This window comes from Piliocolobus tephrosceles, chromosome 6 (assembly GCF_002776525.5).
Source record: "Piliocolobus tephrosceles isolate RC106 chromosome 6, ASM277652v3, whole genome shotgun sequence".
Taxonomy (NCBI): Eukaryota; Metazoa; Chordata; class Mammalia; order Primates; family Cercopithecidae; genus Piliocolobus; species Piliocolobus tephrosceles.
The window spans coordinates 29,381,232-29,408,590 of record NC_045439.1 but is presented as its reverse complement, the minus strand read 5'-3'; the positions used below and the strand labels follow the sequence as shown (position 1 = coordinate 29,408,590).

The window sequence follows — 27,359 nt, the reverse complement described above, 5'->3', positions numbered from 1 at the left end:
TTCCCCTCTTTACCATCCCACAACCACTATCCCCACCTGGACCCTGGCTACATCTCACTGAGATACAGTACATGCCTCTTACCAGGTCCCTCAACCTCCAGTTTCTCCCACTTCCAGTCTATCCTCCAAGGTTGCGCTTTCTGAAATCTACCTCTGATCATGCTGCTCCTTTGCTCAAAACCTTCAATGGTTCCCTATTGCCTGTCAAATGCCCTCCGGGTCCCTTAGCTTGGCATTCAGAGCCCTCTCTGCTTGGGTCCCTACTCTCAGCCTTAACATCCTCTGTCTCTTCATGATATCCCCTATACCCCAAGGCCCCAGGCCTGTTCTTTGTCCCTGGAAAGCCCTCCCTGTCCCTCTTGGCCTGCTGAAATCTCATCCATCTTTCCAGGCCCTGTATCATGGAAAGGCCCCAGACCTAACAGCAGAATGTGCTCTCTCCCTCCTCTGAGCACTCCCAGAAACCTCTGCCAGAATGGAAGCTCTTGAAGAGAGAGTGGTCTCATCTGTTTTCTAGCCCCACAATGTGCAAAGTGCAGTCCTGGGTCCAGCATGGGAATAAGAGATGTGGAGTAAGCATGTGAGTGGTAAATCTGCATCATTCAGGCAATGTTCATTGAGCACCTACTGTGTGCCTAGCCCTTGCTACACTGTCATACAGTGTGACCAAGGCAAGTGTGGTGCCTGCCCTGTGAAGTATAGGCAGCCCATGCTCTAGAATGTGCTGAGGATTCGCCACAGCTCCATTCACCCAGCTCCTGCAGCAAAGCTGGTCGCCTGTTGGCCCGTGTTCAGGGCACATACACCATCATGACACAGGGCGAGGCTGAGGGTTCTGCAACAGCTCTTTGCAGTTGTATCCTTCCTCAGTCCAGGCCTTGTGTCTTTAGGATGAATCAGAGGCCTTACTCATTCATCTGCTCAGGGCCCACTCCCTGAAGGGCTCAACACCCTCCCAACTGTCCCTCAGGAAGCCTGAGACCTCCAGATGTTGCAGGGCCTGAGAGGGCAGGGGGCCTGACTGATCCCTAGGAGCAGTTGGCTCTGTGTGTGGAGGAGGAGCAGAGGGACTCTCTTCACTCCTCCTCACCTGTCTTCTGATATGGGAAGGGGAGGGAGAGGAGGAGAAAGAGTGGAAGGAGAAGGAGGAAAAGGGTAGTTCCTAGGTAAGATATTCCAACCCCTGCTCCCTGTAGATCCACCCCAGCACTGAGACCTGTTACCAACCAGAGGTGATACATATGTTGCACCACACGGCCCAGCCCTGGCAAATCACAGTGGACTCTGACTGAGGGCTGCAGCGGGCTGGGGGGCCCTCATCACTTTAGTTGCTGGATTGTGGAGAGAATCAAGGGTTCCCAGGGAGGAGCAGGGGCAGAAGGGGTAGGATACTCAGAGAATCTGAGCCAAGGTTATTTACCAACTAAGATAGAAGTATTTTCAATACTTATTTTAAATATTTGAACAGCTAGTATGGCTGCATCAGTTCAATCCAGCCCTGCTACCAACAGTGCCCATACAATCATATCAAATCCAATTTAAAACCATATGTTTTATTGATGTTCTTCAAGGACAATACAGGGCCATGTGTACAAATGCTACTCAGGTCTCACATCTGGCAACCTCCCCACCCTCATCCCCCATTGACCAGTCTGCAAGCAGTCAACATCCTGTAGGTCTCCCTGTTGCCCTTCCTCAGGATGTCAGGCCTCACCGTGCTGAGACTTCAGGAGGCTGAAAACGGCAGGGCTGGCTTCTAAGCTTGAGCTCTGGGGTCAGGAAAGAGTCAAGGCCAAAATTGCCCAGACCTTCCCCTCCTCCCTCTCCCTCCCATTGCTTAAGTATGGCCAGAATGGGGGGTAAAGATGCCCCTGGTGACTCCTCCATTGAGGCAGCCTAGACTTCCCCCCTTCAGCCATCTCTATCACATCCTTTCTTTCCAAATAACCTGCCCCACCAACCACCAAGATGGCAGAGTGACCATTTTTCAGGGAGTGTGAATCAGTGCACAGACGGCCGTGACAAGGTGCCCCTGATGGCATGAATCTTGTCATCCTGTTCACCACTGCATTGCCAGTGCCTGGAAGAGGCTGGGAACGTAGTTGGCATTCAATAAATATATGTAGGATGGATGAATGGATGAATGAATGAATGAATATGGGAGGGAGAAGTATGAGCAGGTCGAGCCAGTACCACATTAGCTGTCTAGGGGGTGTGAAGGCAGAACCACAGTAAAGTCCTCCCAATCTCTGCTCAAGAACCCAGGGTGTTGTGCAGCTATCAGCAGATCACTGCAGTCGGCGGTTGGACATTGCAGGGCGTGGATTCAGCACTACTGCCTGCATGGATGTCATACTGGCTTTTGGACCCAGTCAGGAGGGGGCACTTGTGTTGTCCCTACTCCCTTATATGCCCCAGGGGTCTGGTCCTCCGGGTTTCAGAAAACACACAGTAGTGCCTCCACCGGAGTCAGTCAGATGCGCAGGGATGGTCTGGGAATTGCACCCTTATATTCTGGTCATCTCCACTCCCCAGCCTTAACTCACCACTGCCCCCCATGCCCTGCCACTGACAATGACATGGCTCCATCTCCCTGTCCTCAAATGTCAGTCCCTGAACCACCCAGGTAGCCCTGTCTCTGCATAGATTCTCTCTTCAGTGGCTGGGTTGGGTACTGATCTTCAGACCCCTCCCATGCCCACACTCCCCTCCAGGAAAGCAAATGTCTCACAGACATCTCTGCAGATCTTGCCTCTGAGTCCAGCAATCACAACCAGGACACCAGAACCTTGGGGTTGGAAGGAATGTGTAAGCTCACCTAGAATGACCCTGTGCAGAAATCCCTTCCACAGCATGCCCGCAGACGACTGCCTAGACTCTGCTGGAATATCTCTAGTGATGGGGCACTCACTACCTTCACTGGCAGCCATTCAAACACTGAAGAGTTTCAGCTGCTGGAATGCCCTTTGTATAGGGCATAAATGAACCCAATTGTCCCTCTCACTTCTCCCTTTCCCCTAGGCATTATTCCTATATGTTTCTAACAGCACTTCTCACCACCACCCATCTCTCTCTTTCTCTCTCTCTCACACACACACACACACACACACACACACACACACACACACACACACACACATACTTCCATATGGTTATACAGTTGAATACCCCCTTCCTTTATCAGTAATTCTCCTTCCCTGACCCTTCTTCCTTGCCTTCCCATCATCTGGCAAGGACCTGGGGGCTGGAGATCAAGTAGAAAGGCTGGAAGAGTTCCAGGGAGACGAAGCATCCAGCCAGGTCCTGGACTGGGCTGGGCTGGCCAGATGGGGCAGGGCGGACAGGGAATAGCATTTGGAAAGAGCAGGCCATTGACTTCTGTCTCCCAGAGAAAGGGTCTTGAACCTGGGGAGTGGGGTGAGGGAGCAGCAAGCTACTGAGTTATTTTTCCTACAGAGGGGATGCGGATACACGCCCACTCTTTCCCAACTCCCCTAGCTGTTGGCAGAGCTGACTTGGCTGCCTCTTACACATGGTGATTTTAAACATTTGCCAGCCTCTAGGTCCCAGGGAGTCTCATACCAGCAGCAAGAATCCACTCCCCTCTCCCAACATGGGGGCTGAGAGCAAGGGCTCTAGCAGACACCAGTGATGAATGAGACCTGGTGGAGAATGGATGAGCCAGGAAGAGGGGGAAAGCAGGGATCCCAAGGGGAAGGAACGAAAGCAGAGGCAGTCTAACGGCTAGCAGCCACCTGGCTGGCTCGTGAGGAGCCTAGAAATGTCTGGGGGGACGTTTTTCGTCCTTGTCATAATCCACCAGCCCACACTGTTCTCATGGGTGGAAGGCGGGGGGAAGATGCTAGGACCTTACCAGCACAAGGTTGTAGTGGGTCATGGGTGGAGACAAGGCTGCCATGGTTTTATGCTCAGGAGGAGTCAAGACAGAGAGAGAGAGAGATAAATGACGGGAGTGTCTGCTACTTATCCTGCTGCTTGGAGCTCTCACTTCCAACATTGAACATGGGGACCAGCAGGCCCAGCAGCCACCTCTTTCCGAAGACCTCTTGTAGGTTCTTGCGCCAGGGCCGGGCCCTCACTGCCACCCCCTTCCGCACCTGGTGGCGGGTCTGCCCGCGGAGGATCAACAGCAGCTGGTGGCAGCAGAAGCCAGCGCAGGCCAGGCCGATGGCGAACCAGAGGTAGAGCATGAGGATGACGAACATTTCAGAACCCAGGACAGCTCCTGCAGGGCAACGGGAGGGGAAACACCAGAGCCACTTTACACCCAGGCCACCTGCAGAACTGTGATCTAGGCAGGCTTTCCACTGTGAGGGCGGGAGATTAATGAGATTGACACTACATTTTTTAGCAACCTTAGCGCTGCAGCTGCAGTGAGGGAGAGGAAGGAAGAACCAGCTGCCCTAACTTTTTCTTGGTGCGAATGGCACCTGAGGCAAGAGGGGAAAACTGGAGACCTGGCGAAAACAGCTAAGCTTGATGAGCTTAGCAAGGAGAGCCCTCAGCTCCTGGGGCAGCATCTGGCTGCTGATAACATTTCTGTAGAGTCGGAGATGCCTGTCTCTCTGTTTTCTCCTTTTGGGCTGGAAGCAGGGTGAGGGGTTTTGCTCAGGAGGAGAGAGGGGTGAGCTGAGGACCCTAAAGAGGGAGCAGGTGTCTGGGCAGCTGTCTAGACCGCAGCACCTTCTCCGTACTGTTCTGGGAGCGCTGGTTGAGAGGACTCAGGAAAATGACAGCATGATGGAGAGCTGGGAAGAATAAGTCACGAGCTTAGTCTCAAGAGCAGCCCAGAGCACCAATGTAGAGAATAATTCAGTTATTAATGTTAACAAGAGGACAGTGTGGCCACCACAGCATTCCACCAGAGCTGGTTCTGTCAATCAAATCTTGCTAGAAGAGGCCCCCAAGGTCATTGGCCCTGTGTCATGGGGCAGGATCTCCCCAGAATCCCTCTAAACCAAGCACTTCCTCTTACTGGTTTGAAATAATCACTGAGTAACAGCTCCCACACTCTTCCTCAGAGTTTGGATGGCTGGTCCAGGCTAGGTTTGAGTCTCCCAGCTGTGTGGACTTACACAAGTGTCCCAACCTCTCAGTTGAAGTTCACTCATCTGTACAATGGGTATAATAATACTAACGATTTCATTCGGCTGCATGATTCAAGAAAATGATGTACAGAGTGGTCAGCATCCCGGTTCACACTCAGTGTGGTGCTCCCAGCAGAGGGTCATTTTTACAGAGCAGGAGACTACATCCCAAATGAGTTCAAGTTTAACTCCTGAAACTATCAAGCTTTCTCCTTCTCCTTTTCAGGGCTTAGAGTCCTGGCTGGGCTGCAACTTTGGCAGCTGTGGCAAAGACACTTACCTTGATCTGCCCAGCAGCCAGGGCACTGGACCCTGGCATTAATTCGAAAGTCCTCCTTAGCCCTTGGCTCCCTGTAGGGCAACCCTATCACCTCCTCTGGTGGGGTGGGGGTATCTCCTCTAAGGACTCCACCTTACAACCTATTCTGCCCCTGAAAAATCTCAACCATATTTTGCCCTTTCCCTAGCCTTCTCTTGCCCCAGCCCACCTCTTCCCAAGTCTCTCCAGCCTCCAATTTCCAAAATCCTGGGAACTGGTCTTTCAACATTTGTCCAGTATGAGTAGTGGTGGACTCAGCAGTCAGGGAGGATGTGGATCTGATTCAGATTCTCTCATTAGAAGCCTCCTCTTGTCCTCATTCCTAGGAGCTTGGATACCCATTTTTTTGTTGTTGTTGTTGTTTGTTTGTTTTGTTTTGTTTTTTACAAAGCTGGAGACAGATAGGCCCAGCTGCCATTTAGAGCAGCCCCTCCACTGGCCCAGGGGCAGTAGTGGGACAGGGCTCACATTGGGCTGTGCCATTCCGCTGACCCACTTCTTCCTTGTCGGCACAGATTAGCTTGGGCAGCCATGTGCGGGATGGAAGATCCCAGGTCCATGGTGCCCTTTGGTGTGAGGAATGCTGACAGGCAAAGATGGCCCTCGAGCTGCGATGTGAGAACATCAGAGCTGTCAAGCTTGGGCCTGCCTTGCAACACTGCCCCAGGAATAAGCCTGGGCGGATGGAAGTCATTTCCCACAGGGTTTTTTCCTGGCACTAAATCAAGGCATGAGAAAAAGACCTTGTGGCCTTTTCTTGGCCCCATGCAGCAGCTACAAAAGGCTATTCTGGGGACCTGCTTTGTCTAAAAGTGTTTGAAGTTACCTACCCTGGCTGCTTCAGCTCCTCTTAACTGTGTAATAATAGTTCTGCTTCTTTTCAAAAATCACAGAATTTTCCTAATGGGCCTAAAAGGACACATCAGTCAACCTCCCCTGCCCCTTCCTCCCAACAAGCATCTATAACACCTTTGACAAATAATCACCCAGCATACTTTTCAGTACATCCAAGGACAAGTAGCTGCCTCCCTCCCAAAGTGGCTCATTCCAGAAGCAGCTTCAGAGAGGCAGCCGCCAAGAGGCAGTGTGGTGTGGTGGAAAGAGTATGAACTTTGGAAGCTAGAAGCCCCAACTCCAAATCTTGATTTGGAATCATACCAGCTGTGTGGTGTTAGTGCAACTTAACCTTGCTGAGTCTTTGGTTTCTGAACCTTAAAAATGGATATGATAATATGGACTTGTCGTGAGGAATGGGTGAAATGTGACATGCATAGTGGATGGTACATAACAGGTGCTCAATGAACTTTAGTCCCCTTTCCCTCCTACTGCACTTTCTGGTAGCACCCATCATGCTGGTGTACTTACCCAAATGCCAAGATACAGGTCAGAGGGTGGCATCTCCCAGATAAGAATAAGATTCAGAGAGGTGACACAGCAACATGTGCTGGTCCCACAAAGCCAAAAGAAAGGGCAACTTCTGACAACTAACTAGCCGCCTCCCTCTTTGGATTAGCTGAGGGCCTGTGGTTGGCAGCCACCTTCACACTAGAAGACCCCTCCCACTTTTAGCTCTCAAGGCCCAAACTCACGGCCATCGATGCTCTGGTGACAGATCTGACTCAGATCTGTACCAGAGTTGAGGACAGCTCAATTTCTTTCTTTTCTTTCTTTCTTTCTTTCTTTCTTTCTTTCTTTCTTTCTTTCTTTCTTTCTTTTTTTTTTTTTTTTTTTTTCTTGAGACAGGGTCTTGCTCTGTAGCCCAGGCTGGATACAGTGCAGTGGCATTATCATAGCTCACTGCAGCCTCACACTCTTGGGCTCGAGCAATTCTCTCACCTCATCCTCCTGAGTAGATGAGACAATAGGCACATGCCACTATGCCTGACTAGTGTATTTATTTATTTTTTATTTTTGTAGAAACAGAGTCTCACCATCTTGCCCAGGCTGATCTCGAACTCAATTTCTATTAAACAACCCATGCTTCTTACTCCTTCCTGTCCCCCTGCCCTCCTAAGCAGATGAGAGACGGTGCTACCAACTGTTCGGATTGAGGGTTGGGGAACAAGAGGAATGGGAAAGGGAAAGCTGAGCAGGTGGGGTGTATGTCATGGGAGGGAAAGAGGAGGGTTGTCAAGAGGAAATATGAAAGGTCACAAAGGATGAGATAGGAGAGTCAGAGGTAAGAAGTCTTGGTCGCCTATTCCCAGTGGATATGGTGAGGAAGTGAAAGACACTGGAACTCATCCTTATGCTGGCACAGGAGTCTGGGCACCAAGGTGGGCACTCACTGGCTCTGTTCTCCCATCAGATCAAACCTAGCACATATGGACAGGCCTCAAGCCCAGATTTATCTCAAATCAAACCATTTCAAGGTCTTCCTTCTGGAACCATCCATTTTTACGGTTGGCGAAACTACTTGGAAAAGAAAGTATAAGCAGGCTTGTTGGCTCTCCTCATCCCTCCACCTGCCTGTGCTCACACTCCACCCCCTAGCCCACCCACCCCCCCTCCCCCGTCCTGGTTATTTTGGTCCCAGCAGCCTCCTGTGCCAGTGCTGGGATCCAGAAGGCCTGAAAGCTGTGAGTTCTGGACCCAGCTCAGCCACCAGCCCTGAAGGCAGCCCCCGTAGCTGGGTCCCCTCTGTATCTCTGTGTTCCCACTGCCAAATGGCATGATAGTTCTGTGCCTGGGAAGAACTGGGCTGTAGTCACCACAAAGACTGAAATGATGGCTTCCCCCAGAGTAGAGCAGAAATTTTATGAATGTTCAGCCCAGGCACCTCAAAACAATCTTGGGCTTTCAGTGGAAGTAGCTGCCCCCTGTCTTTCTTTGCTCCTAGAAAGCCAACAGGTGAGGAAGCATGCTGTATTCCCTGAGCCACTACAGAAGAGCTGTGGATTAAGAACCTGAGAGGCACACCAGAGACTGCCACTCAGTAGTAGGAAGATGCTGGGCAAGCCACTTAATCCCATCTGAGTCTCGGTTTCATCATCTGAGAAATGGAGATAACAATGCTATACATGCAGGCCCAAGCACGCAGACACTACCGATTGTGGAAGCTAAGCCATTCAGAGTCAAAGGCCAGGATAGGCAGGAAGTGGAAGGAAACGCAGTAGGAGCCAGTCTCAAGGCCGAATAAAGTGGTAAGAACTGCCACCAGGAGCTGAGTACTTCTAGGGCCAGATATCAGGGAGTGGTCCTTGTGCATACTAGTTGAAGTGTAGTCCTCAGCCAGGTGCAGTGGCTCACACCTGTAATCCCAGCACTTTGGGAGGCTGAGGTGGGTGGGTCACTTGAGGTCAAGAGTTCAAGACCCGCCTGGTCAACATGGTAAAACACCGTCTCTATTAAAAATACAAAAATTAGCCGGGCATGGTGGCACGCACCTGTAATCCCAGCTACTCGGGAGGTTGAGGCAAGAGAATCACTTGAACCTGGGAGGTAGAGGTTGCAGTAAGCAGAGATTGCACCACTACACTCCAGCTTGGGTGATGGAGTGAGACTCTGTCTCAAAAAAATAAAAATAAAAAGGCCGGGCGCGGTGGCTCAAGCCTGTAATCCCAGCACTTTGGGAGGCCGAGACGGGCGGATCACGAGGTCAGGAGATCAAGACCATCCTGGCTAACACGGTGAAACCCCGTCTCTACTAAAAATACAAAAAACTAGCTGGGCGAGGTGGCGGGCGCCTGTAGTCCCAGCTACTCCGGAGGCTGAGGCGGGAGAATGGTGTAAACCCGGGAGGCGAAGCTTGCAGTGAGCTGAGATCCGGCCACTGCACTCCAGCCTGGGCGACAGAGCAAGACACCGTCTCAAAAAAAAAAAAAAAAGCCTGCCTCTCCCACCCAAGTTCCCTATGCTCTGAGCCATCAGCAGGCTGGAGAACAGGCTGGTGAGGTCAAACATAATAGGCAGGAGGACGAGGCTTAGTCTCCTGCTGGGCTGGGCTGGCAACAAATTCAATATTACTGCAATTGGTTGGTGAGACCTCTGGAGAGAAGAGTCCTTGGGTGACATGTAAGCAGGACTGGGGTCCAGGCAGAGGACGGTCATAGCATGGTTGTACCTCATGGGGCTACATGGAAGAATGGCCAGCACCCAGCCCTGCCTGGCACAGAGCAGGTATATTACCTGGATGCCACAACTCTGTGAGCATATGGACAGCATGATGGATGAGGATGATGGGGGCAAGGGGGGAGGTGGCCAATAAAATACAGCATGTCCGCTTAATTTGCATTTCAGATAGCCAATAGCAAATTTTCTCAGTGTATCTCATACAATATCTGGGACATAATTATACTAAAAAATTATGAGTTGTTTATCTGAAATTTTAATTTAGTGGAAGGGTCTGTATTTTTATTTGCTAAATCTGGCAACTTTTTGGGGCTGGAGTTTGGGGCCCGGCAACCTTTGGGGTGGGAGGTCTTTGTGTAGAGCCCGACCTGCCTGCCAAGGCCCACTCACCGGAGAAGAACTGGCTGATGGAGGTGGGCAGGAGCGTGAGGAAGGCCAGGGGGTGGGCGAAGGAGATGGAAAGGACCGCGGAGATGTAGGCCACGCCGGCCACCATGGAGTAGAGGCAGGCCAGGGAGGTGTAGAGGCAGAACAAGACGAAGTTACGCATGTTCCTGCTGCCGATGCAGTTGCCGGTGAAGAAACAGTGATGGTCGTGCCTCAGGGTTACTCTGGCGCACACTCGGCAGAAGTGGGTGCTAGGTGAGGGGCACGGAACCTTCCTGGTCGAGGCCCCCTGGCAGGCGCCCAGGTCGTCTGGGGAGTTCTGGATGACCAGGACGTAATTGCCCAGGGCGTTGGCCGAGAGGAATAGGAAGAGCGCCCCGTGGAGCAGGGCCGGCGAGAAGAGCCGGGCGGCCGCGGGGTCCTCGCGCATGCTGGGCAGGAAGAGGAAGAGCTGCAGCACGAAGGTCACCAGGGAGATGCACAAGAAGTAGGCGGGGGCCACCACGTTGAGCAGCCGCAGGGCCAGCATCCTCGATTACATTCCTGCGGGACCCGGGGTGAGAAGAGGACTGACTGACTGCGGCGTCCAGGGGGCGCCCTCGCGCGCTACTCCGTGCCGCGCCTCTGGGGCTCTGCACGCGACTCCACGCCCCCAAACCCCTGTCCCGCCGATTTCCCCTCCCCAGTTCCCTAATCCCGGACCAGGCAGGCCAGAGACCCCGAGCCCGCAGCGGCCTCGGGTCTAGGCCCTACCTGGGGGTGAGTGTTGCCTGGGGTTTTGAGCGAGCTTGGTGCCTTGGCGCGGTAGAGTCAGGCACAGCAATACAAGTTGTGAGAATGGGGGGCGCTGGGGGATAGGACTCCTCCCCTCTGTGGCTGTGGAAACAAGCCCAGGTTTGGGATTTCTGGTTCAGACCTCCCTAGGAGGAGAAAGGGAAGGATTTGGGGTCGGGGGCAGAGGTATCAGCGGCATTTGAGCTGCTGGAAATCCTGCTTCACACTTCCCTTTCTCCTTTCCTGCGCCCCCACCCACACACACATCTTGGGCAGCACTCAGGGACCTCACCGGTTACCCAAGGCTCTTTGGAGGTATGTGTGCGTGCGGGACCACGATGTGTGTGTGTGTGTGTCCTTGTCTGTGACTCTGTACGTGTAATCTGTGTGCGCTTGAGTATCTGTATTTGTGTATGTATGTATGTATCTGCGTGTACAGACACGCAGCCTCTGCCACCTAGCTTAAAAAAATCCATTCAAACAATCGGTACACTCTCACTCGCTCTCGGGCACCGGGTGGGGTGGGGACGCAGCCAGAATACCTGTGTCAGCGGGTCCTGGCCAGCACATCTCTCCAACGCTGGCTGCCCGGGCTGTTTCTTCGCAAAGAGCGTTTTCATTTGAGGCGAAATTAAAATCCCCCCTTCGCGCCCGCCTCCCGCCCTCCTGGTGAGAGAAACCCAAACAACCCTCATGGCGCCGAAATCCTTTCCATGCCGACAAGCCCGCCCTGGGCGCACGAGTGGATGCTTGGCCGGCCTTTCCTGGGATCGACCCCACCGCCGTGCGCAGCCCTCACAGCGTCCCCATCCCACTCCACGCCTCACAGCCGGGATTCCTGGCCAGCTTCGGAAGCCACCGAGAAATAGGATTCCGTGCACCCGAGAGAACTTTTCCAGGGGCTAAGGAATTGGCCAGCCGGAGGCGCGAGAAAAGTTCTGGGAAGGCGGTTGCACCTAGGATGGGCGGATGCCACGGGGCCTCCGTCCAGGCTGTCCCGTCAGGACGGGGCGACTGGTCACCTTGGAATCCCCTTTGCAGGTCCCAGCGCCCCCCGGGAACCCGCAGCCTCCGCAGAGAGCGTGGGCCTCTCCCTGCCGCTGGGGCGCAGCGCAGTGCACGCCAGAGGGTGGTCGCAGGGGGCTGGGCACCGCCCCCAGTCATGCGCCGCGGGGGGCTGCGGCGGCGCTGCCCGCCCCAGAGAGCCCTTGGCCTGGGGCTCCGGCGAAGCAAGTGCCTTCCCCGCGCCGGTCGCCAGGGGGGCGCGGGAGCAGCCAGATGCGCCGCAGCGCTGGGAAGGCGGCGAAGGACAGGGGCTAGGGGAGTGAGGGGCGCTCTGTGGGCAGTCTCAGCCCCGGCCCTGCGCGGGAGAAGGGACAGCAGAGACCGCCCGTGGGGCCCCGGGGCTCAGGGAGCTGTCCGTTGAGCACTGGCGCCCGCCTCGCCCGCGGCAGAGGGCGGCACAGCCAGAGCCTTAGAAAGACCTGCAGCGCCGGCGGCCGCGGGCTTCTCGGCCACTGCCTCCCGGACGCAAGGGAAGCCGCCCCCCGCGCCTCCGCCGCCGCACTGCCGCCGCCGCAGAGGGGTGAGGAAATGAACTCACCGAGCTCTGGTCGCCGAGAAGAGGAGCACCGGACGCCGGCTCTCGCCCTGCCCGAGGCTGCAAAGTTGTGGGCTCGGCCCGGCTGGCTCGCAGCCTGCGCTTCGCTTCGGGAACTGGGCAGGTAGCGGGGATGTGGGGAGGAGGGAACGGGCAGCTGCTGTTTTCCCACTTGGGCGCCAGCGAGTAGGGGCAAGGAAGCGGCGGGGACGGCAACTGGGCACCCCCCAGCCCCGCCACCCCTCCCTCCGCTCCTGGGGGCGGTGCTCTGACCGCCAGTCTCAGCATTGTGGACTTGCCCCCTCCTCCCCCCTCGATTCCCCTTGAACGGGCTGGGGCGCTCTGCCTGATTTCAGCTGCCCATTCCAGCTGGGAGATTGGGATTCAGCCCTGATGTGGATTCTCCAGCCATCATCCTGCCTTTCCCTCTCGGCTATGCCCCACGACCTTTCCTGCTCTCCACTCGAACTGAAGGAACCCTGGGGGTTTGAGAGGTCGGCTTGCCAGGGCAACACCCGTGAAGACCAGCGTCATCTCCTCGGAAGGGCTGTGTACAGAGGACTGGGAGTTGGGACTCTGGAGCCTGTCTACCTGGGTTTGAATATTCACCATTCACTACTGTGAGATCTCAGATTCCAGTTTCTTCGTCTGTAAATTCCAGTGTAATCTTAGATTCCAGTTTCCTCATCTGTAAAACAGAGATGTGAGGGTTAAATGAAAATCTATGTAAAACCCTTAAACAGGGCCTGCCCAGGGCAAGCACTGCTTGATTAGATCATAATTAGAGACACTACTTATCGCGCCCCTGCTAGGTAGCAGGCACTGCACTAAGCCTTTAGCATAAGACCCTTCCTTAATCCTCTCAGCCTGATCTACGAAGCTGGCTGAGCCCCATTCTGGGGATGAGGAGGTTGAGGCTCAGAGAAGCTAAGTCGCATGTCTAAGGTCATACAGCCATTAAGTGACAGAGCCTGGACTTGAACTTTGTTCTAGCGTTAATGCTCCTGCTCTCGGCCTCCACACAACCCAGCATCACCCTGGGACGCATGGGCAGCTCTGATTTGGGAGAAGGAAAGACAATGGGAGTTTATCCAGACACAGAGCTTGAACTTGGAGCTGCTTCTTCGCCAACCCCCCCCCCCCCCCACCTTCCTATTTCTATTTCCTTCCCCTTCCAGGGCTCTGCTATTCTAAGGTGGGTACCATGATGCACCAAAAGGGTAGTCACACCAGTGTATGTCAAATAGTGGGGGGCGGGGGGAGCAGAGCCTGAAAAACATCAAACACTGCAGGGATATTGATGCCATCACCATCCTCAATTTCCTGGGTGTCATAGCTCACCTACCTGCCCTGTTCCTCTCCTCTGGGTGATGGCATACTTAATAAATAAATAAGTATTGATTGCTTTCTCAACTGGCTGATTAAAATGAGCAATCCCTTGAAATGAGGGCCATATGCTAATCAGCTCAGCCTCTATTCTCGAATAACCAGACGCTGTTCCTCTGTAATTTATCAGCACACATCAAAATAAAAAAGAGGCCAGGAAACCTTTTCGCGTTCTAAAAGCATCTGACATGTAAGTGAAAGACCAGTGTGCCACATGGTGGCCGTGAGCAGCTGGTAGCCCTGTGAGTTCCAGTGGCCACAGGACAGACATGGGGGGCACACATGGCCCTTTTTCCTTCAGAGCAGCTTTGTCTCATCATTGTGGCTCTCTGGGCCCCTTTTCACAAGCTCTGTCTGCCTCTCACATGGGCTTGGCAGGGAGGGAGCCTGGGGTGCTCGGGTTTGGGTATACTGACTGAAGATCTCCATTCCCCAAATACCTTGTGAGTCGGGTGGTATTTCTAATTTTATTTTGCATATGGGTGTGAGGTGGGAAGGTGTGTGTCTGAATTTGTGTGTATGAGGAAAAGGAAAGAGAGAAAGAAGCTAAGCGAACGTGGGAAGATGTTAGTGGGGGAAGGGAGTATTCAGTCAGGAAAAGGAGATCTGGTCGTCGAAACACAAATGGACAAGGACGATTATTTATTTAGAAATATCATTTATCAGCAGAAAAGGACATTAGAGCTTCAGATCTAAAGTTAGTGGTTCCTCAGCTCCCCTTAAGGAATGGAGTGAAGGGAAGCATGGCAAATGTCATTTTGTTCTTCTAAAACATATGCTTATCCCTGACAAAATCAACAGGGAGGCAAAATCAATATGAAAACTTCACTTGGATTCTGGCCCCATGAGAGTCAAGCAGACTAAGAATGAGCATTTTATTGCCATTTACCAGCTGCGTGACCATGAGCAGGTCATTTAACCTCTCAGCTCTCAGTATTCTCCTCCATGTAATGGAAATAAGAATGCTGCTGTTGCTCTGTGGTGATGACGATCAAATGGGATCATGTAATTTAAGTGCCTTAGCGTCTCCCACATCCTCTTTAGGGCTCCTCTTTTCATCCACAGAACTCTGCTCTGTTTTCAACTAAAATGAGAACTCCTTGCCTATGTTGGAAATGTTTTGGGGTTTCTTCCATATTTCCTAATAGGATGATTTGCCCAGAGTAGACACTGAATAAAAGTCTCTTAATCGATGAATTGCTACTGGTCTGTCTCTGAAAGGAAGAGCTACATTCTGAGGTCTTTGAAATGTCTGGTGAGGACCAGACGCAGTTGCTCACATCTGTGATCCCAACACTCCGGGAGGCTGAGGCAGGCGGATTACCTGAGGTCAGGAGTTTGAGACCAGCCTGGCCAATATGGGGAAACCCCATCCTTACTAAAACTATAAAAATCAGCCAGGCGTGGTGGCCGGTGCCTGTAGTCCCAGCTACTCAAGAGGCTGAGGCAGGAGAATCTCTTGAACCCAGGAGGCAGAGGTTGCTGTGAGCCAAGACCACGCCATTGCACTCCAGCTTGGGTGACAGAGCAAGACTGTCTCAAAAAGAAATGTCAGGTGAGGACACATTTGCCATTGATCTCGCAACCGGCCACCACCCACCCTGAGTCTAATCTCATCCTCCATAAACAATGACAGAAATAACTTACAAACCACACTCTCCATTGTTCTTGTTGTAGATTCCTATAGTTAAGCCATGACTGTACCTTCAGGCAGTCCCATGGGGGCAGGGACACAGATAAGCATCTAATTGCTGTCCAGCCTTTTCCTGGAGATACGTGCCCTCAATCTTGCTATTTGGTGGTGTTATTTGAATAAAATGAATTCCCTTTCAAGTGGAAATTATTCCATTTTGCCTCAGAGTGTTGTATTACAGGGAGAGAAATCCATGTAGCAAGCAGCTTCTGCCTTGAGTGAGTAACCCCGCCTCCATGTCTGTCAGGCCTATAATGCCCCAAATGTTTTGGATGGAGACTATTCCAAGATGCAAGGAGCTGCACCTAAGAAGGCTGGTGGGGGTTTTCTTCATTCTCATGCTCTTATTTCAGATAGATCAAGGTGAACATAGTCTTGGGTCAGGATGCTCTTTAGTGCTGACAGCAGGTCATAGCCGGGGATTAACACAGAGTGCTTCCCAAGCCTCCGAAGGCTTACAAAGATGCCATCCCTGCCTGCCCAGATTTGGAAAACATGCAAGTGTAATCTTCATTTTAGCCAACTAAATACATGAAAATTGGATTATCACAGAATTTCTATTTGGAGGTGGTAATTTATTTTGCTAACTATGTCTTCATTTTAACAATGATAACATTAGTTTGATGTAATAAAGTGCTTTGCAGGCTACAAAGTACATCCACAAAATTAAAATTTCACCCCATGAATCTCTCTCAACAGCATAAACTAGCTGGGGCGAGAATTATCAAACCCATTTTCCTTATGGGGAAACTGAGGTTCAGAGATTTGCTGCATGTTAATTTGCAAGGCTTGACTATGTTTGATTTGAAATATGACTTAATATGCAAAACAAATCTCATCGATATCTAACTTTTCTGAAACATGTCAGTAGCATAAACGAAGCAGGTATGTAACATACTCCTCCAGAGTAACAGACCTGAAGGATCTCCCTTTACCTAAAACTGCTGTGCTCTGCACTCTGCATCCCGTCTACTCTGCTTTGTCTTCAACAACATTTATCACCACTTGACACCACAGACAGTCTGTTTACTGTCTGTCTCTCCCCACTGAATTCTCAACTCCAAGAGAGCAGGATTTGAACTGCTTTATTCACTACTGTATCCCCAGTGCCTATAACAGAGTCTGGCACATAGTAGGTGCTCAGTAAACATTGGTTCAATGAATAAACATAATATCCATAAACTTGTAAGCCTGCAGCACATTAATCAAATGCCCTCAGGCACTCTGCCGTTTGTTGTGCTGGAGGGGGTGTGTGTGATTGGGGCAGGGATGCTCAGCCTCCAAGCTCACATGTCAAGGTAGAAACTATAGGTCTCGGTGACAGGTAAACCCAGTGGTCTCCCGGGTGGTTGGTGCATCAAGGTGGAAATCTTGGCTTAGCTTGAGAGAACCTCTTTTGCAGTATCCAGGCCGTGGAAGAATGAACGAATGGGCTCTTTCACCAATTAGCCATGGTTTCCAGGGACCGTTTAGTCTGTCCTGGTAGGGACGCCTGTGCCTGTGGATAAGCAAGTGAATATGCAGCCCCGTGGAAGCGGTGGCAGCAAGATTAACTGGCCCTTTCATCTCAGAGTGCGCAGGAGGCAGGGGGAGGAGAAAGAGGGGGTATAGGGAGGGAGAAGAGGAGGGAGGGAGAGGGCAGACAGGAGAAGACAGAAAAGGAGAGAGGAAGGAGAAGAAAGGGGGGTAGCGAGAGAGTGCCCGCTTATCTGTCTGACACACCAAGTTTATGTCTTCATGATGGAGGCTCAGGAGAAGCAGGGTGAAATCAGCTGTCTCCATTGAGAGCCCTGCAATGCCAGGTGTCCAGGATGGGAAGGAATGAGGCAGAAGGTTGACATCTCAATTACAGGAGGAGGGGAGAGAGACCAAGGGAGTGAGGTCCCCGCAGTGCCCTTGGCTGTTTGGAGGCCTCTGAGATAGGTTGTTACCGTCACAGAGCAGCAGGCAGCACAAACCTCACACTCCTGACCCTCCCTCTTTCTCCCTCCCCCTACCCCAGCAGAGATGGCCCAGGACCCAGGAGAGAGGCAGTGTGGTGTGACCAAAAACAAATCACAAGTTTTTGGTGTCTGTTGACCTAAGCTTGTATCCCAGCTTTGCCATTCACTGGCTATGTGACCTTGAGCAAGTTCCTTAGCTTCTCTGAGTCTCAGATTTGCTCTTTCTGCAGAGTAGATTCAGGTTTCTCCTGAATTTCCTGGAAGTCGCACACTTTACATGCACTTACCTCTCTCATTGGCCAGAACTTGGTCACATGGCCATACCTAGCTACTGGTCAGTATGTAACCAGCTAAGATTTGTGAGTTGTATTGAGAAAGAAGAAGAGAGAAATGGATTTGGAGAATGACTTGCAGCTTTTTCTTCTACTGTGAAAAAGTTTAGACCTGCAGTTTAGCCATTCCCTGGACCTCAGGACTGAAGATGGATTTTTCTGGGACTTCTAGCCTCTGAGATTCCAGTTTGTCATTGGTCAAGTGGGGCTATTGCCCACTGCCCTTTTCTGCCCTCCACCTGATCCCTGCCTTCCTCTTGGCACGTCTCCTCCTCACAGAACAGGTGCAGGAAAGGCAGCTGCAGCCTGCCAAAGCCTTGGCCCTCAGATGAACATGGACGGTGAGGGCTGGAGGTGGCTATGGTCAGCGTCACAGGCCATCTGGCTGCTTCCATAAGCTCAAAATCTGGCTCCAGATGAAAGAGAAGGGGAGACAGAAAAGATGCACTTTAAATGTTTTTTTACTCTTAAAAACCATATGAGTAATATGTTTTGTAAGAAAATATAATTTTTTTAAAATTAAAAGCAAAACAAAACCTTTTCATCTTAAGCCCTGAGCTAATTATCGTGAACATCTTGTATGTGTCTCACAATCTTCATCTACTCAGATTTGTTTCCCCTTGATTACAAATCTGGGCTCACATCTTCATTCTCTTTTATAACCAGCTTTTAAAATTCAGCATTAACAAGACAATCCTTCCATGTTGATAAATACATTTCCCCAACATAATTTTAATGGACAGCGAGTATGTCCCTCTTACAGAAGTGACACAATTTAATAGGGGTGCACCAAAATTTGGCTTTGATCTTAGTATCAAATTTTGCTTTAGAACTCCATCTTCAACTTTGGCCCCTGAAAGGCTGTATTGACAAGTTCAGACTTGAGCATCATTTCTGGGTTTCCTAGACTGGGGCATGATCCGCTATCCCGTGGCTGTGTTACATGGACTTTGCATGCAATAAGTATAACAACCTGTTATACTGGTATATCATTTGGATGTACTATAATAAACACTTTCAAATATGGATGACCTTCTATGTGTAAACTGTAATGAATGTCTTCTTTTGTGCTCTATGTGTTGAAATTCTATCGATGTATAAATGTACATTTATTATTACAAGAGTAAAATGCTGTAATCATTTATGATTGTAAACATTGTCCCTTTTATGAATGGAAATAATTATTGAGAGCTTTTAAGTGTTCAGATTTAGAAGGAAACACATAGCTAATACAAATTTTGAAAAATATGTCAGCTAGATACTTTTAAAAGATACTTTTTAAAGACTTGAAAAAATTTTTTAATTTTTTAGAGACAGGGTCTCACTCTGTCACCCCCAGGCTAAAGTATAGTGGCACTATCATAGCTCACTGAAGCCTAGAACTCCTGAGCTCAAGGAATCCTCCTGCCTCAGCCTCCCAAGTAGCTGGGATTACAGTCTTGAGTCACTACATCTGGCTTAAAGATACTTTTTGAGGCAACAACAACAAAAAAATTAAAATAATAATATGAAGGAGAATAATAGAGATTAGATTACATCAGAGTTCTAATCTTTGTAGAATTGTTTGGGATATTAATATTCATGGCAGTAAGCAAAACAACCTTTTAAACTGTATTCCATTTTTAGTTACTTTATTCTATTTAGGCCATGAGTCTTTTTTTTTAAGCCCTATTTGTAATTCTTTATATCTTGTAAAGATAAAATAAAAATAGAATGTCAGCTTAACCAACCTCATAATTTCATCAGGAGGGAAACCTCTAAAATCACATATATTAATAGCAATATCTATGGTAAATTACATTGAACTCAATATAGATTATAAAGAATATGAAAAAAAGAAAAAATATTATCGTTATTATTATTTGAGACAGAGCCTCTCTCTGTCGCCCAGACTGGAGGGCAGTGGCATGATCTCGGCTCACTGCAACCTCTGCTTCCCAGGTTCAAGCGATTCTCCTGCCTCAGCCTCCCAAATAGCTGGGACTATAGATGCCCACCACCACGCCCAGCTAATTTTTTGTATTTTTAGTAGAGAGGGGGTTTCACCATGTTTCCCAGGCTGGTCTCGAACTCCTGACCTCAGGTGATCCACCCACCTTGGCCTCCCACAGTGCTGGAATTGCAGGCGTGAGCCACCGCGCCTGGCCAAGAAAAAATTATTAGAACAAGTGAGGCATCACACTCCTCTGCCATTATCAGTCAGAAGTAAGCACCAATTTATTAACACAAACATTACATAATACATAATACAGGAGCAATCTCGCTACTGCTAGCACTAAGAAAATGTTGTTCTTGCACTATAATGTTTAACTGTTAAATACTGACAGTGAAATGCACCAATAAGGAAACTGTCATCACAGAGAATCTCTGATAAAATGTTAGATGTACTCCTTTATCAAAGGCATTGGCTTGGGCTTCAGCTGAATACTGATTGTAGCAATTGACCATCTGGTGTTCAGCCAAAATGTGTGTTGCATGTATCTCTAACTTTAGATTATTTCCAATTTCTCACTATTATTAGCAACATTGCAATGAACGTCCTAACACAAACAACTCTATGGGACCCTGTGATTATTTCCTTGGCTGAATTCCAAGAAGTAGAGTGTCTGGGTCAAAAGGATCCCTATTACCAAACCATCCTCCAGAAAGTTTGTGCCAGCTTCCTTCCCACACAAGGAGTAGGGGGCTTATAATCTGCCTTCTCACCAGCTCTGGGACCTGCTTTTCCAATCCCCCAGGGAGGCTGGAAGTTGGACGGCAGAGAATAGCATCCTTTAGCTAGCCCAGACGCCCCCTGGAGCCCACGATTGCAATTGTAGCTATAATTTATTTTGTGTTTACTTCTTTCTGTCATTGTGGTAGACCATTTACCTCCTGCATTTTAATCCCCTCAATGATGGTTCAAAGTAAATATGGCTGACTTCATCTTATAGATGAGGAAACGGAAACTCAAAGGGTTGGACGGCCCTGCTTTGAGCCCTAATGGAAATCTCCAGGGGCCTGTTCAAGCAACAGTCTGCAGGCCTATTCCTGCAGGTAAATGAAACCTGCAAGGCCCAGTCCCCACAACCCCAACTGTTCAGCCCCTCTCAGGATCAGGGATCCCTGCACCCTCCCAGCCAGCATAGTTTCTAGCCAGGGCCTAAAGGTGGAAAAGAAGATGACCACCCAGTGGGCTCAGCTCTGTGCTGTGCACTTTACCTTCACATGTTCACATCTCTAGCTTCTTGGTTGTTTCTGAAGGAAAACATGCCAGAGCCTGTCCTCTCTGAGTGAACTTCCTGGTGTGTGTAAGTCAGATCCAACAGTGCAAGGAGCAGGTCAAAATTGTTGGTCACGGAGTCCCTCAGCACAGTAAGTTGACAGTTGACCTCTTTGGGGGTAAAGGGGCAAGTTTTGATCACATTCCAGGAGGGACTTTCTGTACATTGTCTCACATACATCTCAAATGACCAGGAGAGATACCTTTATCTTATACAGGAGGAGACAGTGGCTCAGGAAAATATCCAAGAGCTCACAGCTAGGAAATGGCAGAGAATGCAGATAAGGACCTAGACCAGAGGACACACTCAGGGCACGTTCATAGAGTGGATGGAAGGATGAATAGATTCTACTATTCTACAGGGCCCTAGATGGTGAAACTACAGGAGCTAGACTACTACAGACCCTCTGTGTGAACCAGGTACTGCCAGGCAGGAAAGAAGAGGGCAGGATTTGAGCCACCCTGGTGGCAAGGGTCCTCTCTTTTATCATTCTTTCAGGCAAGAGAAGTTGCATCTAGGGCTGCCTTGTACAGTTGTTCAGGTTCTACACTTTACAATTCCAGGGGCCGCATTTTCACACATGTATATTTGGATGATTATTATAATAATTTTCCAGTAGATGGCAGTAAAGTATCTTGAGTTAAGGACACTCTTTTCTGTACAAATATACTGTTTGGGCTATTTGCAGTGCTGGGTGCATCTGTCTACCAGCCTCCAAACTGCTGACAGGTTGCCTGACACCCCTTCCCTCCCTTGTCTCACCCCTTCATCGATTGCCTCAGAGTCTCAGAGTTGGGCTGGGGAGTTCAGAGGAGGGTGGCATTAGCACCAGAAAGCCCCAGCTGCATCCTTTATTCCAACAAAGGTGATGTTTGTAATGGGAAATCCTAGGTTCAAGTCCCAGCTCCTGCATTTTTTTTTTTGAGACAGAGTTTCACTCTTGTTGCCCAAGCTGGAGTGCAATGGTGCGATCTTGGCTCACTGCAACCTTCACCTCCTGGGTTCGAGTGATTCTCCTGTCTCAGCCTCCTGAGTAACTGGGATTACAGGCATGCACCACCACGCCCGACTAATTTTTTTGTATTTTTAGTAGAAATGGGGCTTCACCATATTAGCCAGGCTGGTCTTGAACTCCTGACCTCAGGTGATCCGCCCGCCTCAGCCTCCCAAAGTGCTGGGATTACAGGTGTAAGCCACCACGCCCAGCCGCTCCTGCATTTCTTATGCATGGGCTTATGCAAGTGACCTCAAAGTTCTGGGCCCTAGTTTTGCTTTCTGAAAAGAGTGCCGTAATAATCCCTGCCCTTGGGGTTGCAAGGAACAAATGCTGTTCTGAACACGACCACGCACGGCTAGCTATAAAGCACTGCGTCCATGAGTGTCCTCCTTACCCAGAGAGGATATGCTGCATTATTGCGGGAAGGGTGTGCCACAGATCACATAGCGCTGCCTTGTCACAACACCCCCCAGAGTCACCTTCCCATAAGGGATCTCTCTCCTGGCTCTCCGCTGCTACTCTATCCCAAGGGGTTGCTTTGACCCCTTCAGGCGCTGATCCAAGCTCCTTAGTATACTGCATCCATTAGCCAGTTAATACATATTTAGTAAGCATCTACTATGTGCTGGAGTCTATGCGAATCTCTAGCCTAGAGTTGCTTACAGTCCCATGGGGGCAATAAAGTTAGTGTAGTTGCCATCTTGTTTCTTGTTTCTTGATAAAGCCAGACTTTATCCCATTCCTCTGGGACCCTGGGGAGGAAGAGGCCTTACCCAGTTCCTCCCTTCCTAGTTCCTAGGACATTTAATGACTGGAGACTATCCTTGGCCCCCACCATTGTAGATCACTCCAAGGTGCAGAAGAGAAGCTTAGCTGGGCTCTTCGTTGCCTCTCTCATGTGGGTTCCCTGTTCGGTCATCCCTCAGATGTGGTCTTCATCTTCATGATAGAGGTGTCAGCTCAGGGCTGGCAAAGTCCTTCATCACATCAGGGCCCAGCCTCCTTTTAGAGCATTTCGTCCTCAATTCTTAGTATGCAGCCTTTACCTCATGGCCCAAAATAGCTTCTCATGCTCCAGCCATTGATTCAACATTCCACCACCAGGAAGTAGGAAAAAAGGTATGAGCAAGGGCATACCTTCTTCCTCTTAGGATACCCCCTGGAAATTACTTGCGATACTTCTCTTTGTCTCCCATTGGTTAGAATTTAGCAACATGACCATATCTAGATGCAAAGAAGGTCAGCAGATTCCAGGTGGCCCTGTGCTTAGCTAAAACTTGTAGGTCCAATTCCCAAAGAAGAAGAGGAGAATGGGAATTGAGGAACCATGAGAATTCTCTACTACATCTTGCCTATGCAGGGACATCTCCTTCCTACAGGGAACATCTCTACCTAGCAGGCTCCCCAGCATAAAGTAAAGGAAAATAACCTAATAACCGTAACACCACAGAACAAGAATTATACAAATACCGTAATGGGGGTAATTTCCTCTCTGCATATAAATGACATTTGTGTTCTGTTGTACTTATCATCATTGCCAACCCTCATCCTATAACCCCTGGTGTGCTCAGCTGCCTCCAGTCCTATCCCTCCCGGTCCATCTATAGCATCCCCTCCCACAGCACTGAGACAAAGTCCCCCATGCACCCATCTCTGCCTCCTCTCTTCCTAGAGTGGAATCTGGCTAAAGTTAAAGCTAGGGGAGAAATGAGGGGGAGGCCCCGCGACGGCGGCAGCTGCACAGCAGGGACAGGCGGCGGTTGCCTTGGTGAGCTGGGCAGAGATTTCTATGATGCTGCTAAATGTATTTTCCTGACCTGCCACCGCCTTCTCTTTCCTGCTTAGGAGACACCTTTCAGGAGCTGAGGCCTCTCAACTTGTTCTCTGCTCCCACCCTTTAAAATACTCATTTCCCTGCTCATTACTTCTTCCTGTAAGATTGGGTCTGGAGCCCTCAGACACAATAGGTGTGGAGGGGGAATGGGGCATTAACACTGATTGAGTCTTGCAGGTGTTTTCCCACGGAACCTCCCACCAGCCCTGCAACCTCATCTGCATTTGACAGATCAAGCCCTGAGCCTGAGAGCTGCTAGGTAGTTGGTAGTTGGTAGTTGGTCCAGGTCACCCAGCTTGTAGGTGGCAGACCTGGGACTGGAACCCCATGCGGGATTCTGAGGGTGGAATTTCAAGCAGGCTACCAGATGTGGGAGGATAAATTTGGGGGCAAGAGAATGTGTACGGCATGGGCTGTCCCCGCCAACTTTTCAAGGATAATTTTGGAGCAGGGAGGGAAAATCTGACCCTGCTGGTAAAATTAGCAGCAAACCATATACCCTGGCCTGTGTTTTAAGGGGGCTATGTGAGACCAAGAGCTACAGGCACCACCGCCTGCTCCACTTGCCCTGTCTGTCCCCATACTCCCCAGGCAGTTTCCCCATCACCCCCAAACTTGATCTCCAGGCACCCTGGCTCTGCTCGCTCTCCAACCTCTCCAAGCCCAGAAAAATCATCCCTTTACTCAGCAAAGGCAGCCTTCAGTTCCCCACCTCCTCCCCTTGGTGCCCAGCCTGCTCAGCTCCAGTCCTGTCTTCCCCCATCCCGCCCACAGTCTGCTAGATCAGGGTAGTGCTGAGAACTTTTGGGGCCTGGGTGGGAGTGGCGAGGAGGGGAGAGAAAGAGAAAGGGAAAGGCGAAGGGCATCTTCTTCCCTAACAGAGCTGGCTCCACGGAGTGGAGTCCTATGCTAGGAGGCCTGCCTGGGCAGCCCACTCACACTTCCCTCGCTCCCCTCTCCTGTGGTTCCATTCAGCAATCTGTCTGAGACAGAGAGAAGGGCAGAGCATGGGAGAACAGTTTGGGGGTAAGTTTGTCATGGCTCACCTCCTGGAAAGAGGACCTGGGGAACAGAAGCTGGATTTCTGAAAGTTTCTATGCATACACTTGCTCCTACATGTCCACTCATACACACAAGCACACCCGTACTGACACATGCACAGATGCACACTCACACAGACACATGCATGCACCTGCACACAAGCACTCACCTGCACACCTTAGTCCAAATTCATCTGGCAGTCCACTCTTAAGGTTAAGGGTTTGGACTTTGAAGTCAGGCAAACGTGGAGTTTTCTTTTACATATTGCATTATAGGTTTTCTTTTTTATAGACGGAGTTTCGCTCTTGTTGCCCAGGCTGGAGTGCAGTGACACAGTCTCAGCTCACTGCAATCTCTGCCTCCCAGATTCAAGTGATTCGCATGCCTCAGCCTCCCGAGTAGCTGGGATTACAGACACACACCACCAAGCCCCGCTAAGTTTTGTATTTTGAGTAGAGATGGAGTTTCACCATGTTGACCAGGCTGGTCTCGAACTTCTGACCTCAAGTGATTCATGGGCCTTGGCCTCCCAAAGTGCTGGGATGAGAGGCATAAGCCACTGCGCCCAGCTGCATTACAGTTTTTAAACAATAGTTTCTCATTTTCAGAAGGCACTATCTGATATTAGAACCACATAAAGGTGCTATAAGTGCAGTTCCTCCACTACCACCCCAGTTCCCAGTCTCTTGTTCCCCTTCCCAGGGACAACCATTGCCACTGATTACTAGTATCCTCCTCCAGAGTTGGTCTGCAGATAAGAGCCTCTATAGAGACATAAGCAGGCGTGTATGTGCGTGGGTGCACAGACACACACATACACAGTAGCCCCCTATCTACACTAGCACACTGCTTTGCACTCTGCTTTCTTTTTATTTTTCTGAGATAGTGTCTCACTCTGTCACCCAGACTGGAGTGCAGGGGAGCAGTTTTGACTCCCTGCAACCTCTAGCTCCTGAGCTGAAGCAATTCTCCCACCTCAGCCTCCTGAGTAGCTGGGACTACAGATGCACGCTACCACACCTGGCTAATTTTTTTGTATTTTCAGTAGAGACGGAATTTCGCCATGTTGCCAGGCTGATCTTGAACTCCTGGGCTCAAGTGATCCACCCGCCTTGGCCTCCCAAAGTGCTGGGATTATAGGTGTGAACATTCTTCTTTCTTTGTTGACTGACGTACCTTGGCAATTGCTCAATATTCATGCACACATAGAGCTCTTCCTTTTTATTGATTTATTAATTATTATTTTGTAGAGACAGGCTCTCACTATGTTGCCCAGGCTGGAGTACAGTGGCTATCAACAGGCACAATCCTCAAGCCCTACAGTCTCCAGCTCTCAGGCTCCAACCATCCTCCCACCTCAGCCTCCTGTGTAGCTGGGACTACAGGTGTGTGCTACCTGCCCAGCTTCCTGGTCCTTTGTAATGAGTGTGTCGTCCCCCATCATGCAGATGCGCCATAACTCCTGTGATGTGTCCTATTGACTGACCAGATTGTTTCCAGCTGTTCACTTCACTTTGTTGCTGCTACCTGGCGTCTTTTTTTTTTTTTTTTTTTTTTTTGAGGAGTCTCATTCTGTCACCCCAGCTGGAATGCAGCGGCACAATCTTGGCTCACTACAACCTCCATTTCCTGGGTTCAAGAGAGTCTCCTGCCTCAGCCTCCCAAGTAGCTGGGATTACAGGCACCCACCACCACGCCCTGGATAATTTTTTTATTTTTTGAGATGAAGTCTCACTCTGTCGCCCAGGCTGGAATGCAGTGGCACAATCTCAGCTTACTGCAATCTCCGCCTCCTGGATTCAAGCGATTCTCCTGCCTTAGCCTCCTGAGTAGCTGGGATTATGGCATGCACCACCACGTCCAGCTAATTTTTGTACTTTTAGTAGAGACAGGGTTTCACCATGTTGGTCAGTCTGGTCTTGAACTCCTGACCTCAAGCGGTCCAGCCGCCTCAGCCACCCAAAGTGGCTGGGATGACAGGCGTGAGCCCCCACACCCAGATTGCTACCTGGGGTTCTTTCATGAGTGTCCCTGCCTGTACTCTTTAGCCCACGTGGGTGTGCGTATCTGTCAGAACTGCATGTGAATGAGTGGCTGGCCCAGTGACTTGGCCTCTCATCCCTCGCGTTCTCAGTCTGTGGATGACAACAATCAGAGCGCTGGCTTCACAGGGTGAGGATAAATGACATCCTGCCGCAGTGCCTGGCACACGGGAACCCCCATCAGTGTTAGCTGGGAAGGGGAAAAGCAGCTGGAATGGGGAAAGAGGGAGTGAGGGGCCTGTGCGACCAGGGGAGGCTGGTCAGCCCCCTCCTCAAGGCCACCAAGGAGAGATCACAGGGGCCTCAGCCCAAGAAGTCCCCGGTTCTTGCGATTGGGACCAGCCAGTGTGGCTGCCACCAGGAGGGAAAGCAGGGGACAGGGAGTGGGCAGCAGCTGCACCAGAGCCAGAGGGAGGAGCAGGCCCGGCTTCCCTGCTGAGTCATCCCTGCTGGAGCGAGAGAGGGAGGAAGTGAGGAAGTGAGGGAGGGAGGGTGTGCTCCAGCACCGCACATCACACACACGCACACATCTCACACACATCACATATCACACACACATCACACACACA

The 27,359-nt window shown here is 50.4% G+C and overlaps 2 protein-coding genes across 2 annotated transcripts; one reads left to right on the top strand and one right to left on the bottom strand.

The window, feature by feature from the left end:
- Positions 1-1,532: 1,532 nt before the first annotated feature.
- Positions 1,533-12,448, bottom strand: ZDHHC22 (zinc finger DHHC-type palmitoyltransferase 22). Its single transcript, XM_023184723.2, has 3 exons — positions 12,263-12,448; positions 9,889-10,428; positions 1,533-4,246 (listed from the first exon to the last, which is right to left on the bottom strand). Exons 2-3 carry the CDS (start codon positions 10,412-10,414, stop codon positions 3,981-3,983), a joined length of 792 nt encoding a protein of 263 aa, XP_023040491.1. The 5' UTR covers positions 10,415-10,428; positions 12,263-12,448; the 3' UTR covers positions 1,533-3,980.
- On the top strand, positions 11,348-13,664 carry LOC111521360. The gene has a single exon (XM_023184734.1). The coding sequence runs from the start codon at positions 11,621-11,623 to the stop codon at positions 12,083-12,085; it is 465 nt and encodes a 154-aa protein (XP_023040502.1). The 5' UTR covers positions 11,348-11,620; the 3' UTR covers positions 12,086-13,664.
- Positions 13,665-27,359: the final 13,695 nt, after the last annotated feature.